The sequence below is a fragment of the Sclerotinia sclerotiorum genome, genomic scaffold (genome assembly GCF_000146945.2).
Source record: "Sclerotinia sclerotiorum 1980 UF-70 scaffold_25 genomic scaffold, whole genome shotgun sequence".
Taxonomy (NCBI): domain Eukaryota; kingdom Fungi; phylum Ascomycota; class Leotiomycetes; order Helotiales; family Sclerotiniaceae; genus Sclerotinia; species Sclerotinia sclerotiorum.
Window position 1 is genome coordinate 377544 of NW_001820811.1, and position 13966 is coordinate 391509.

The 13966-nt window shown below is 37.6% G+C and overlaps 2 protein-coding genes across 2 annotated transcripts in view; both read left to right on the forward strand.

The window, feature by feature from the left end:
- Positions 1–387: 387 nt before the first annotated feature.
- On the forward strand, positions 388–1444 carry SS1G_13511 (predicted protein; the record flags this gene model as incomplete). The annotated part of the gene is made up of 3 exons (XM_001585577.1): positions 388–935; positions 1070–1184; positions 1331–1444. The coding sequence occupies 3 exons, from the start codon at positions 388–390 to the stop codon at positions 1442–1444; spliced, it is 777 nt and encodes a 258-aa protein (XP_001585627.1).
- Positions 1445–11539: 10095 nt separating this feature from the next.
- Positions 11540–13966, forward strand: part of SS1G_13512 (hypothetical protein) — a gene marked incomplete at both ends in the record, with an annotated part of 5031 nt that continues 2604 nt past the window's right edge. Inside the window, 3 exons of the mRNA XM_001585578.1 lie at positions 11540–12472; positions 12523–13242; positions 13311–13929. Of these exons, the coding sequence (XP_001585628.1) occupies positions 11540–12472; positions 12523–13242; positions 13311–13929 (2272 nt within the window). The remainder of the gene's footprint in view (positions 12473–12522; positions 13243–13310; positions 13930–13966) is intronic.

Consider the following 13966-nt stretch of genomic DNA (forward strand, 5'->3'; position numbering starts at 1 on the left):
GATCACGTTATACTCGGCGGCTCAGCAGCTCGTATCTAGTTTTTTTTCTGGAGAAATGTCGGACTTGGATGCTATTTTATTCGTGTACTCGTATGATGTGTGGTGTTTCTTGGCGTAAGGCTGTACAGTTCTGAAGGATGAGGGGAAGCGGGGTGGATTTCCTTTTATGTACGTGAAAGAAATATTATAAGGGAATGAAACACTTCTGTTTCTTATATTATTATATCTTATCCCCTCTTTTACAATATAACAAGTGATAAGTGATTCAATATATACATATATATCTAACATCTATCCCTCATTCACAAATTGTACATTCCTGACTTTCCACTCAAATATCTTTAAACAAAACACACCTACCAAATCATTACAACCCAAATCGTGAAAATGGATCCCGTCACACATACAGCACAACATAATGTTCCAGTGGATAACGATACTATCGATACCACGACAGGCATGCATAAAAATCCAGAAGATAGACGTCCCTCAACACACGTCGCGCATTACAATACTCCATCACCTGATCCTAGCGCTGCCCCTCACAAAGAACGACGTCCTTCTACTCATACCGCACATTATAATACTCCACTAGCCGACTCCAATGCTATTCACGACACAAATCAAAATGCAAATCTAGAAATCTATCCAGATTCTCAACCTCCTTCCTACGATCCTAATCCGAGTCCTAATATGAATGAGAAATCACATACTCAGAATCAAACTCCTTCTCAGTTTCAGATTCATCCGGAGGCGCAGAATCAGAATGGGAATCAGAATCAAACGATGAATCAAAATATACCAGGAAATCAATACGAAAATCAACATCCAGCTCCGCTGACTACGCTTCAGAAAGAATCGAGATTGGTGCGTTGTCCCAGGTGTGGTGTGTTAGAATATACGCAGGTGGAGTGGGTTAGTGGGGGGACTGCTGAGTGAGTTTTTTGTGTTTTTTTTTTTTTTTTCTTTCTTTTCTTTCCCTCTGACTGAAGAGATACCCGTGACGGAATGATGAGAAAAGAAGAAAGTGGTGATAAGTAAGACTAATACAAATACAAATGATCTATAGTATCTCAGCACTCATCTGCTGTTTCTGCTTTTGTCTTCCGTGTATTCCATACCTGATGACGAGTTTTAAGGATGTTCATCATAAGTGTGGAAATTGTGGGGTTTTGCTTGCTATTGTGAGTTCTTTCTGTTTTCTTTTTTTTTCCTGGAAGGACGGAAAGAATTCGATATCGATGTTTTTTTCTTGAGGGGTTGAGATGGGTGTTTGAGTTTGAGTGTATTATGATGAATACAAGCTAACGTAAGATTTTCCGGTTGTTAGTGGAAAAGAAGTGGAAATACGGAGGTTACTGCTGCTGCTAGTGCGGCGGCTGCTTCTGGTGGTACTGGTGGTGTTGGTAATGCTGGGAATGCTGGGGGTGTTGGACAGAAGTAAATTGAGAGATCTTATAGCAGTAGGATAGTTTTTATGGAGTTTGTCTTTGAGTTTTGATGGAGGGGAGTTTACAGGTTTGCAGGTTTATGCATCGGATACTCAGTCAGTTTATACCCGATTATGATTCATGGAGTAATTAAATCATCTACTTTCTCGGATTGCTTACCGTCTGGTGGTATATTGATACAAGACAAATCCTTCAGCGGATCTGATTGAGTAAAGCCTAGGTGGTGCTGGAACTTCATGTTTGTGTACTCAGGACCACTACTGATGTTTGGATATTACAATCTGTTTGATCCCTCGATTATTTTGGGTTGAGCGGACTATAGAGTGCGTCGTATTAGAGAAGCGTTGACTTTCCCGAAATTGGCGAAAGAAGAGAAGAATAAATGATTTTGACTTACAAACGGAACTATACGTACAAGATAATATATTTCCAGTACTTTGCTATCTATTTCATTTACAATCATCCCATCCCATCACATTCCATCCTATCCCATCTCATTATCACTCCTCTCCTCTCCTCTAATATCCAAAAACTAATCATCGACTCATCGTACTTATTATCTTTCGTCCTGTCTGAGAGTTCACGGTCGTTTTTCCCCCTTGTATAAGTTGTATTGCAATTATTCCTATCTTGTCTCAGAATTTGGATTATTGCCATCAATATACTTATTACAATGGAATATCTGATGTTCCTTTGAATATCATTCCCTTGAGATCAAACACACTATTTGTTAGGTTTTTGCTGGTTTCTATTAATTGTATCCTGAAGAGGTGCGGTTTATATAAAATGGGGATTAATGGAATCCTTTGATTCTAGTGATCATGAATGAATCTGTGGGGATAGAACTTCCTCGTAAGTTGTCTCTTAGTAGCCCTAGGAAAGCAAAAAGTACTTCTATGATGTATATTACATTTGATCACTGATGTATAGAAAATATTTATATGTGATATACATCATATACATAACTTTATATAAAAAAATGTTCAAAAATGAACTCTTGAAATTTAAAGTACAATACATTCAGGAAGTATAACCTTATTCCTAATTTAGCAAAAGTGAGGCCTTTTATTTCGATTTTCAATCATTACATCTTCGATTATTAATCACTTTCGATTAGATTACTAATTATTCAATTATTATTTTTTTCAAAGATTAATCATTTTATTATTAAATCATAAGAATATTTTGACTATAATAAATCTTATTATTTGAAATATATAATCTTTAAAAGATTTAAGTTTAGCATTGACAATTTTAATTCAAAATTAATGATTTTAGTTCAAAATTAAAAATTTTAGTTCAAAATTAAAAATTTTAGTTCAAAATTAAAAATTTTAATTCAAAATTAGTAATTTTAGTTTAGAATTAAAGCTTGAATTATTTTAATTCAAAATTGTACTTCAAGGAAATATTTTAATTTAAAATTATATTTTAAGAATGTATTTTAAATTTATAAAATTGAAATACATTTTGAAATACATTTTTGAAGAATCAAAATACTTTTAGAAAATATTATTCTAAAATTTTGATTGAATTTAACCCTACTTTTCCATCAGTGATGATTAATATTAAGGAATATACATTATAGAAGTATTTTTTGCTTTCTTAGAGTAGGTAGGGGAATGAGGTGGAGGAATAGCTGTGTGATTGCATTGGGATTGGTGAATTGCTTGCCTCTCAATAGACCTAATCGAATGCTCAATCCATCCATCATCCACTTTCTATCCTTCAAAATCAATACTCATCTATAAGTACACCCATTATATCATTCTCAATTTCAAGCAATAAGTCAAATATTTTCGCCCAGCTTCTCCTCTGGTAGGAATTTATCCACCCACCCACCCTCCAACTCTATTCAAGTCATTTTGTTTCTACTCTAACTCCTCATCCCATCTAACATAATTTTAATTCTTGTAAAGTATAGTGTCTTTGCCAATAAAACTTCACTGTTATCAATATCGTCATATTCATTATCATTATCATTATCACTCCAGATTATGCCGGTATGATAATTAGTGCTTAGTTAGCGGACTTTTGCTTTTGGAAACTATAATTATCACCAATTAAATACGTATGTGGTGACTATATATTGGGTTTCTTGAGACCAGAAAGAGCATCAGATTGAATTGATTGATTCTCTAGCTAAGCAGTTAAGCTGCGAGTATATATTCAAAAAATGAAGGAATAGGGTTAGGTATTCAGCCTTCGTGTTGACCTCCTGGGATCTTGGCAGCATATGCATATATAGTACATATGCATATAAGGAGCAAACAAAACTCAACTTTTAATTCATTCTTTCCTTTTTGGTATACTGTTTGTTTGCTTTCAATATTTTGATTTCAAAGCACTTTAATTCCGAAGGCCGAATACCCAACCTATTCCTTCATTTTTTGAATATATGCTCGCAGCTATCTGCTTAGAACAGTAAAGAGTCGATTCAATCTGATGCTCTTTCTAGTCTCAAGTAACCCAACACTTCGGAATTAAAGTGCTTTGAAATCAAAATATTGAAAGCAAACAAACAGTATACCAAAAAGGAAAGAATGAATTAAAAGTTGAGTTTTGTTTGCTCCTTATATGCATCATGCAATATATATGCATATGCTGCCAAGATCCCAGGAGGTCAACACTATAGTATCAGCTTAGCTGATATTTAAATGCTCGTGCGGCTCTTCCATAACACAGTGTCATATCACAAGTGATCTTGAGGACAAAATTATGCACTGAGAAGATAGTTAGGGGAAGCTACTGTCTATTTGCAATGGTAACATGCAGTTTAAGCGAGACTGTCGACGAGGTGGGTTAATGCACAATTGCTTTGGTACCAAATGCCATTAATTCACTTCGAATATTCCCATATATTCATGTTCTTTAAACTTGGAAGTCTAAATGGGATGAATGCGCCAATGAGTAGGTCTTGATTTCTAGAACACCTACACTCCTCAGCTATCATTGCGGATTTTAACCCCCTTTTTTCATTTATTTTGATAATCTTACATCTAGAACACTATTCATACTAGCTTCAGACATAATGATAAGGTTCTCCAATCTCCAAATTAGACACCTATTTCTTTGTAGAGGTGGGATTAAGACCTACTCGCTATTGGACATGGCTCACTTATCCACCAATACCTACAGCGCTGAAACCTTAATTAAATTATTCTATTCTAGGAAGTTCTGTTCATCAATAACATACGCTATACTTCTGATGTTTACTACACAATTGAAGGACGTGCTTGCTAATTTAATCTATTACTACCTATTCAACTGATCCTCGAAATATCCTCGATTCTCAGGATCTTTAATATTTACTTGAAATATTCACATTAGACATAGGCATCAGTGTCGATACTATTATGATATACAAGCTTATGTTTCTCTGAAAGCAATGTGAGCTCAGTGCTGTATCTGTAGCCAAGATATGACGTGGATTGTAAAGTCTCTCGAGCTAGTTCAAAGCTACTTTGCTCTCGTCTCATTAATATCAAACACATTAAACGATAATTTATTACTGCCGTTGAGTCCAGCCTGAATCATCGTCCGGTAAACACCAAGGGATACTTCCTAATATCCATACATAATCTCAGAAGACCTTCGTCTAGCTACCCCAACCAATTGTGCTGGAATTTTCACGGTAGTTCTATCAGCAGGTATTCTGTAGCCTTTTTTGTGAGGTGCTTTCTGCGATAGATAGAGGAAGCTTATCAATTTCTTCTTCTTCTTCTAGTAACTTCAAAAGCTAGGGTTGTGGTTCTCATAGCCTTCGGAGTTTGTGCCCCAAAAACGCAATCACACATTGTATTCTTTTCTTCTTGATTGTTCGTATACACTCATACTTCCATGGAATTTGAAGTGTTCATTCTCTAATTCATCCGGCTTCCTCAACTTTCCATATCCATTTATACTTCAAATAATCGCTTATTCACTAGACAGTTCAGCAACAAACCCTCTCCTGAACTAAATCTTTATATAAAACACGTCTAAATCACTAATTTACAGTATAGTAGTGTTGAAATCTGAATAAAGATCCACGCATATGTCCATCCATCTTTCTCTTGACTTTTTATTCTACGAAGATACCCTCACTTGTTCTTCATGCTCCAGTCTCCCTTTCAATATATAGATATCAATTCGTATAATTGCTGTCTTTGAGCTACATCACCGTCACTCCTAGCAGTGTATAAAAATATGAGGTATTTTCACAACACTTAACCCCCTCAAACTCACCTAAACTCACCCTAAATCCACAATAATCTTTGTAAGGATGCTAAATCTCTTTACTATCTGTTCTGTTTGCATCGCACTTATTCTGGTATTTGGCACACAGTGACTAGAAGATGCGGTATTTCGGTATAGGGCAAGTGCCTTTATATGTTACTCCTCCTCGGCCCTTCATTCTCTATTCCAAATTCACTAATTTCTCTTCCTTCTTCACTAATTTAATTTATCTACAACCATATGATATATAAGTATCCTCTCAGAGTTTAAATAATAATGCACCCTCCACACTAAGGAGAATTTAATCTAGATTCACACGCTGTCCATAATTAAATTTATATCACAACTTACAGATTCAACGATCCCAAGCCTCTCCGTTTCGTTCGTAGGAGTGTTTAATGCCTAGCGAGATGTTGATATTAGCTAACTCTAGTATGAGAATTCTCTATTGCAAGTATAATCATCTAATCACGCTCTTTGAACAAGGTATAATATCATCTAATATATCCTCTCCATCTCATCCAGTTTATTTTACTAACCTCAAATCCTCTCTCACTATCATCTATCTACAAAAATACTTGCAACAAATCACGAAACCTCACAAGAATCGTAGTATAATCGCAATATTAATCTAACTTCTCACTCTTTTCTACAAGTTCTAAAAATACAAAATTTCCTCCTATACTTTGTTAATTATGGTTGTCTCAATTATAAATTCAGACTTATTTAAATATATTAGATAATTATAAAACAGGATTATGATGTAACGATGCTGTACTAAAGGCAGCGGCTGCCTAAGGTTCGTCGGTTGGTAGTTATGGGTTAAGGCTTTATCACTGGTATTCATTTGAAAGTGAATTCGTTACTAGATCAAGTAGAATGTAGGTAAACTAATTGATAACTAAGTTGAGCACGAAGCTCCTAAACTATGAAACTACTCTGACTATATAATGATCGATAAAGGGAGCCCCTAGGAGCTTTCTGGCTCCTCAGGGCTCCTGGAGCTCTAGGAGCTTTGAGGGCTCCTTATCACATGATTTCTGATGGTGCGTGCGCATACGATCTTCAGGTGACCAAGATCACATACTAATTCGATGAAATCTGATCGTGTTTGCACAAGGCCGAAGCTGTTACGAGGTTTGCCGTCTAGATCACGTGGAAGTGCTCTAGGCTCTCGAGGTGGTTTATAACTAGGCGTCAAGCAGGGACTTAAAGTAATGACAATAATGCAATTCGTAACTAATAGTAGAGTATACTAAATGATTGATCTTGAGCACGAAGCTCTATACAAAGGAAATCCATCTTGATTATATAGACCTTCATGCTAATCGTCCCCTTGGTCCCCTCGGTCCCTTCGATCAAGAGACCGAGGGGATCGAAGGGACCATGTGATTACATAATTGGTCACATGATACGAGATCCGAAGCCGTCGTAACATAAGCTCTCCTAATTAATCAGTTTGCTACCATCGTAACACCATCAAACCTAATGGTGAATCGTGACACAGTATCCTTGAGTGTGACATATAATAAATTAGAATTTTGAATTTTAAAATATATAAAAAATCTTTTATTAATATTTTTAAATTTTATAAAGATTTGTTAAAAGGAATGACCTCACACAGGGAATAGTGGGAAGCTGATAGGGCAGAACTGAGGTAATATTGGTCTAGTAGGTTAATCTCTCTTTTAAGTTCTACGGAAGTGCGAAGCTCTCTGTAAGAGAGCTTCTCAATCTAGTCCTAACAGGACTAGTGCCCTGTGCACGTGCTACGCAGGAACCATTCACTTTAACAAGATTCAGTATAAGAATATTTTAATTAATAAAATTTTTGTAAATTATTTTTTAATATAAATTAATTTATTTAATCACTATAATAAAGATATTTGAAAAAAAATTGTAATTAATTTTTATTAATTTTTGTTGAAATTAAGGTCATTATGGGCCTAGAATTGAGGTCATATGACCATTATGGTGCACGGACCATAATTGGGAATATCTTCAATTCTACCATTACTGTAACTTAAATCCTTAGTTTAACCTACATCTAATATTACTACTACTTCCAAACAACTCAGTTTCAACAATTTTTATTAAAAAGTTATCTCAAATTTCAAGATTTATTTATAATTATGTAATGATTTTATAATTAGAATTTCAATTAATTTAATTCATTAATTATTGAATAATTAATAAATAAAAATTATTATTTTTAATATAAATGTTACGTCGGACAGTAACATAGGTCACGTTCTTGATCACATGATCAAGAAACCGACAAATCGAGATCGGCTTTGCGGTGATCGAATTGTCGGGTTTATAGCCATCGGTTTTTAACGAGGCACGAAGGTCTATATAATCTAGATGGATTTCCTTTGTATAGAGCTTCGTGCTCAAGATAAATCATTTAGTATACTCTACTATTAGTTACGAATTGCATATCATTATTGTCATTACTTTAAGTCCCTGCTTGACGCCTAGTTATAAACCACCTCGAGAGCCTAGAGCACTTCCACGTGATCTAGACGGCAAACCTCGTAACATATAAATACCCACCCATTTTAAAAAAAAATAATAATCACCAACTATCTATTAAAATCCCAAAATCCCAAAATATATTTATTTCTTCCACGTACGATTAAACATATATATAGAGAGAGCATATGCACTTAACTCAACTTAACTTACTAAACACACTAATTAATTTAAGGCTTGCTTGCTTGCATGTGCAGCTCGCTCACAAGCGTATCGTACCTCCTGCATGTAAATTTTTTGTTTCTGTTTCCCATGAGGCGGCAAAGATCTGATGCGTGGCGAAATATTAGTGTACTGTACCTACCTAGTAATCTTACCTTACCCCGTGGGATCGTCACTGAGGGCTGTGGGATTTGATTTGATTTGATTTGTGGTGGATTATTGTGGTGGTCAATGAGATGGATGGATGGATAGGGTTGATGCAAAACGCAAAACGCAAAACAAAAAAAACCCTTTGGTGAAATATGAAGTTAGTTATTAGGTACCTAGTGTTGGTGTTTTATTTTTGAGATTTTGAGATTTTGAGATTTTGAGATTTTGAGATTTAGATTGCGATTCCGATTGAGATTGAGATACGAGGTATTCGAGCAGTAAAAAGGTTGCTTGATGGAAAAGATATTTGCAAAGGTAATCTTAGATTAAAGTTTTTGTTTTTTGTGAGTACTGTATTCTGTATTCTGAGATTATTTTCTCGGTGTTTAAATCCATTAGGTCTTCTGATAGAGATGGAGGTGGAGATAGAAGATGAAGATATACTTATTATACTTACTATATTTATTTAGTGGCGAGTCATGTTTTAAGGTGCGAATGCGAAAGGATTTACAATTGACTTTTTGATGGTTTTTATGAAGAAAGTGTTTTTTTGAACTGTGAACTGTGAACTGTGGCGAGTATTATGATGGATGCTTGGTAGGTATCTAAAAGCGGGTAGAACCTAAGCGGGCCGAAACATTTGTTTCCGTATGTATGTCTGTATGTATGGTAATTTCAACTAAAATACTTTGATTGTAAAATAAAGTTGGTAGATTTGTGAGATAAATCTATTGAGATTTACCTAGATAGTATTCTTAGTAAATATAGTGGTATAATTACGGAAAGATAGAAGTTTCTTTCTAGTCATTGTCCAGTATCAAATGACGGATAAAATGCTCCGTAGTGGTAATATTTATACGTACGTTAAATGTTTGTAATCATACGAAAACGAATCATCTCCATGAAGCATTTGTCACTTTAGATACTTTCATGCTTGGACTCCTACTGTTATACTTTTCTTTCCCGGAGAAATCTAAATGTGATGATGTAGTGCATTCTTGGAACCTCCCGAAACCCTGACTCTCGGTATCGTAAGCTGGTAGTATTCTGTAGGTAGGTGTGTGAGGTTGATATTTTCTGAGGCTGTATTAAACTTTAGATTGAAGTATTCCGACTGGTCTACTCTACTGGTGAAGATAATACTTTACATCATAACCTACCTAGGTACGGAGTATTGATTTACAGTCCGTTCTTTGATATCAAAAAGTCGAATGAAACATCATAGCTGATAAGAGAGGGTGGATCATGAGTGGCTTGATTTATTTGTATCAGTGCTTGTGATAAAAACTCAGTCGTACGATCACTTTTGATCGACAAAGGGACTTTCTCCATACTCCGTACTGAAGAAGCAAACCAGATTTGAAACAATGTACCTCAAGTGGGGCCGTCGAGGATCTTCATGCTATAATTATCAAATATTCCCAGCGATTCTCCAGTTTTGAAGTGCAGAGCTGAGGAAAGATTTCCATAAGAGAGATATCTGACATACGAGTTTTTAGTAGGGAGTAGATGGCTAGTAGTAGAGTACATAGTTGATTAGATATCAAGTCTGCACGAGAGTATGACTATGGAAATAGAAAGGCTTACTAATATTACTACCCCTGTCAAATTGGTATCTGACTTTTTTAACCCATAGGAACTAGGTAGGTAGCTTACTACGGAGATACACTTTCACCGAGACTACTAGGTAGTACGTCCTTCTATCTGAGTACCGTACGCTTTTCTTCCGTTCAAGGCGGGAATCATGTCTAGGGCTATCGCTGATCTTTTGAAGATCATACACGGTATTGGGAACGAATGATGAATTCTTGGAACTACGATATTCCTAAGAGCAGGGATATCAGCCACTTGGAGATGGCTTGGAAATTTTCTCTTCTAGTACAACTGTGGCTTTTGAGTTTACTGACTTTAAGGTGGAAGGAAGTATATGTCTTTTTCGTGAATGTAACATCATAGTTAGTTCTAGCTGTATTTAAGACTAAAATTCATTCCTTGAGTTACGAGGTACTACATGTCAATCCACTGGGTACAGAATAGACAATTGGTGCTCAGTGCTCACGGAATGCTCTGATAGAAATTGTACCTCGTACAGCAAAGTACCTAGGTACATATAGCTACCAAAAAGTGGACTTGTCTCCGCCTGGATATAAACAGTAATTGGAGAACTTGGGGGAAAATTTCAGATTTCAAGGCAAAATAGGATTTTCATAAATTACGGAGTAGTACCAATTAAAATCATGGGTTTCAATGGTGGCCCCTCCGTAAATCCCATAAAAAATGATTAAATTCGATCTTATCTAATATCTAATACTCAAAAACCCACATAATTCATCTCATTCGCCACTTCCGGTCTCGCCCCAACCCAACCACAAATTGATGTGATCAAGTGAACCACTGACCACTGACCTCTGTATGTACCTATGTGGATCGTTCTCTTCGTTCCCTAGGCGAATATTCGATTATTCGATTATTCGAACATTCACAACTTCAATTTCGACCTTCAATCAAACTTGCGCTGACGCGAGGAGGAACGAGTGACGACTTTCACCTACATTCAGAATCGACTTCAAGATAATCCCATCCTCTTCAAAAACGTAAAACTCCATCAATCAACACAATCCCTCCATCGTTCCTTAATTTCGCTCTCTATCAATATCGAGATTGTTTACTTTGTCAATATAATACATGATCCTCTGATCACTGACTTCAAAAGGAACACTCTATATCAACTAGTTTCATTCACTTTGCTTAGCAAATCTATCTGGCTTCGAACTGGAACGAATCAAACGGCAGCTATTCCTTATGTTGTAAGGAAAGATTATATCTTGCAAACGATTGTGCGAACATCTCTCGATGCATATACGGACAAGACGAAGATAAATACATGAGGGTGCGAAAGGCTGGTTACGATCAAACACTCTTTCTACCAGAATAAATAGAAATAGCTTTGTACGGAAAAGTCTGGGCACGAACTGGTCACCCCATTAGAGGCGGAAACTGTCAAGGTCAAAGAACTCCTTGCAATGCTGCCGGATTCTGTCGATAATGCCCAGTTACCAAAGGACGTCGATATTCCATCAATGGGAGATGTTTCCCGGTCCTCATCTCGGGCGCGAAATAGAGGTGGCACCACACCAGTCCCCATTTCCCCAACCTCAAAGCCACGATTATGGGCATCCGACATCCCCAAGGGCTATTCAGCTTCATCTGCTCAAGGAGTATCATCGTGGAGCGCCAACTCAGACAAGCAACTTGGTAGCCCGGCATCATCTACCAACGATAGAGTATTTCCAATCAGAAGTGTCGTGAGTGTCGATACTACACAGACGCCATATACGTTTTCAGCTAGAGGCTCTGCTGCCAGTGAAATGAATGACTACTTTCCACGCCCTTCGAGTGTGACAAGTAAAGATGGAGGTAGGAGAAGTGTTACAGATTCAGATGGAAAAACAACCCCTCGGCAAAGAAGTCAGACGGAATCTGGCCCGGACCCAAGAAGAGCAGATCGCAAGTCCTCCACTTCCACAAGTCGCAGTGATTACAGAGGCAGTCGCTTGCAACAATTTCTCGACAATACATCCGATAGATCTGCTACTACACATGCTTCTAGCGCAAGAGGTACAGGAGATGCATCATCGATGGGGAATCTGTCGGCTGGCGAAGATGATGGCGTTGGCGGGCTAGTAACCGCTAGATTCAAGCATATTGTGACTTCGGAAGGGCATGCCATCATTACTGGCCGTGATGGAGATGTCTTGCAAACATGCGAGGATGAACCGATCCACATTCCTGGGGCTGTTCAAGGCTTTGGTTTACTAATTGCATTATCAGAACACGACGATGACCAGCTTTTGGTTCGCATTGTCAGTGAGAATTCTCAACGCATGATTGGATATACTCCCCAAGAGCTTTTTCGATTAAATAGCTTCCTGGACATTTTGAGCGAGGAACAGCAGGTGAGTCATTTAGGCGAACCCATTTTGAGAACTTTTACTTATTATATTAGGAAAACCTTCTTGATCATATTGACTTTATCCGCGATGATGATGCCGATCCTGCATCAAACGGCCCAGAAGTTTTCACCGTCTCGATTCGGCATCCCAAAACTCGCAAATCTAGGAAACTATGGGTAGCTATGCACATAAACCCTGTTGACCCAGAAATGATCATTTGTGAGTTTGAACTTGACGATGACCAAATATACCCTCTGGTGCCCGAACAGGAGGATACGCCAGAACCCCCAGAGGACACGCTCAACAGTAATCCAACAAAGGAGGAGTTTGATGAGAGTACGATTAATACAAGCAAACCACTTCGGGTACTGAGGAATGCTCGCAAGCGTAAAGGCGAAGCCGCAGCTATGGAGGTCTTTAACATCATGTCTCAGGTGCAAGAACAGCTCGCCACTGCGCCAAATTTAGAGCTCTTTCTAAAAATTCTTGTAGGCGTGGTTAAAGAATTGACAGGTTTCCATCGAGTAATGATTTACCAATTTGATGCTTCATATAATGGCCGGGTGGTTACAGAGCTTGTTGACCCCCGAGCGACCAAGGACCTTTATAAAGGACTTAATTTCCCAGCGTCAGATATTCCAAAGCAAGCTCGAGAATTATACAAAATCAACAAAGTCCGACTTCTTTATGACAGGGATCTAGAAACGGCACGACTCGTTTGCCGTGGCATCGAGGAGCTTGAGAAACCTCTTGACCTGTCATATGCTTATCTTGTAAGTTCACCACCAGACCTCGACAGTCTTAAACCAAACATCCACCAATCTCTACTAATAACTCGTAGCGAGCCATGTCACCTATCCATATCAAATATCTCGCGAATATGGCAGTACGATCCTCAATGTCTATTTCTATAAATGCTTTCGGCGAATTGTGGGGCCTGATTGCTTGCCACACATACGGTGCGAAAGGAATGCGAGTGTCTTTCCCCATTCGAAAGATGTGCCGGCTTGTCGGTGATACTGCATCAAGGAATATTGAGAGATTATCATACGCTTCACGACTCCAAGCTCGCAAGCTTATCAACACTGCACCAACAGAAGCTAATCCTTCTGGTTACATTATAGCATCATCTGACGACCTTTTAAAATTGTTCGATGCTGACTTTGGCCTTCTCTCGATCCAAGGAGAGACAAAAATATTGGGCAAAGTCGACCAATCGCATGAGGCACTTGCTATGCTGGAGTATATGCGAATGCGTAAGCTAAAAACTGTGATGACCTCGCAAGATATCAAACAAGACTTTCCTGATCTTAGATACGCCCCAGGATTCAACGTCATTGCAGGTTTACTTTTAGTGCCATTAAGCTCAGAAGGGGATGACTTTATTGTTTTTTTCCGTTCTGGACAAATAAGAAATGTCAAATGGGCTGGTAATCCGTATGAAAAATTTATCAAGGAAGGTACGGAGGGATATTTGGAGCCCAGGAAAAGCTCAAG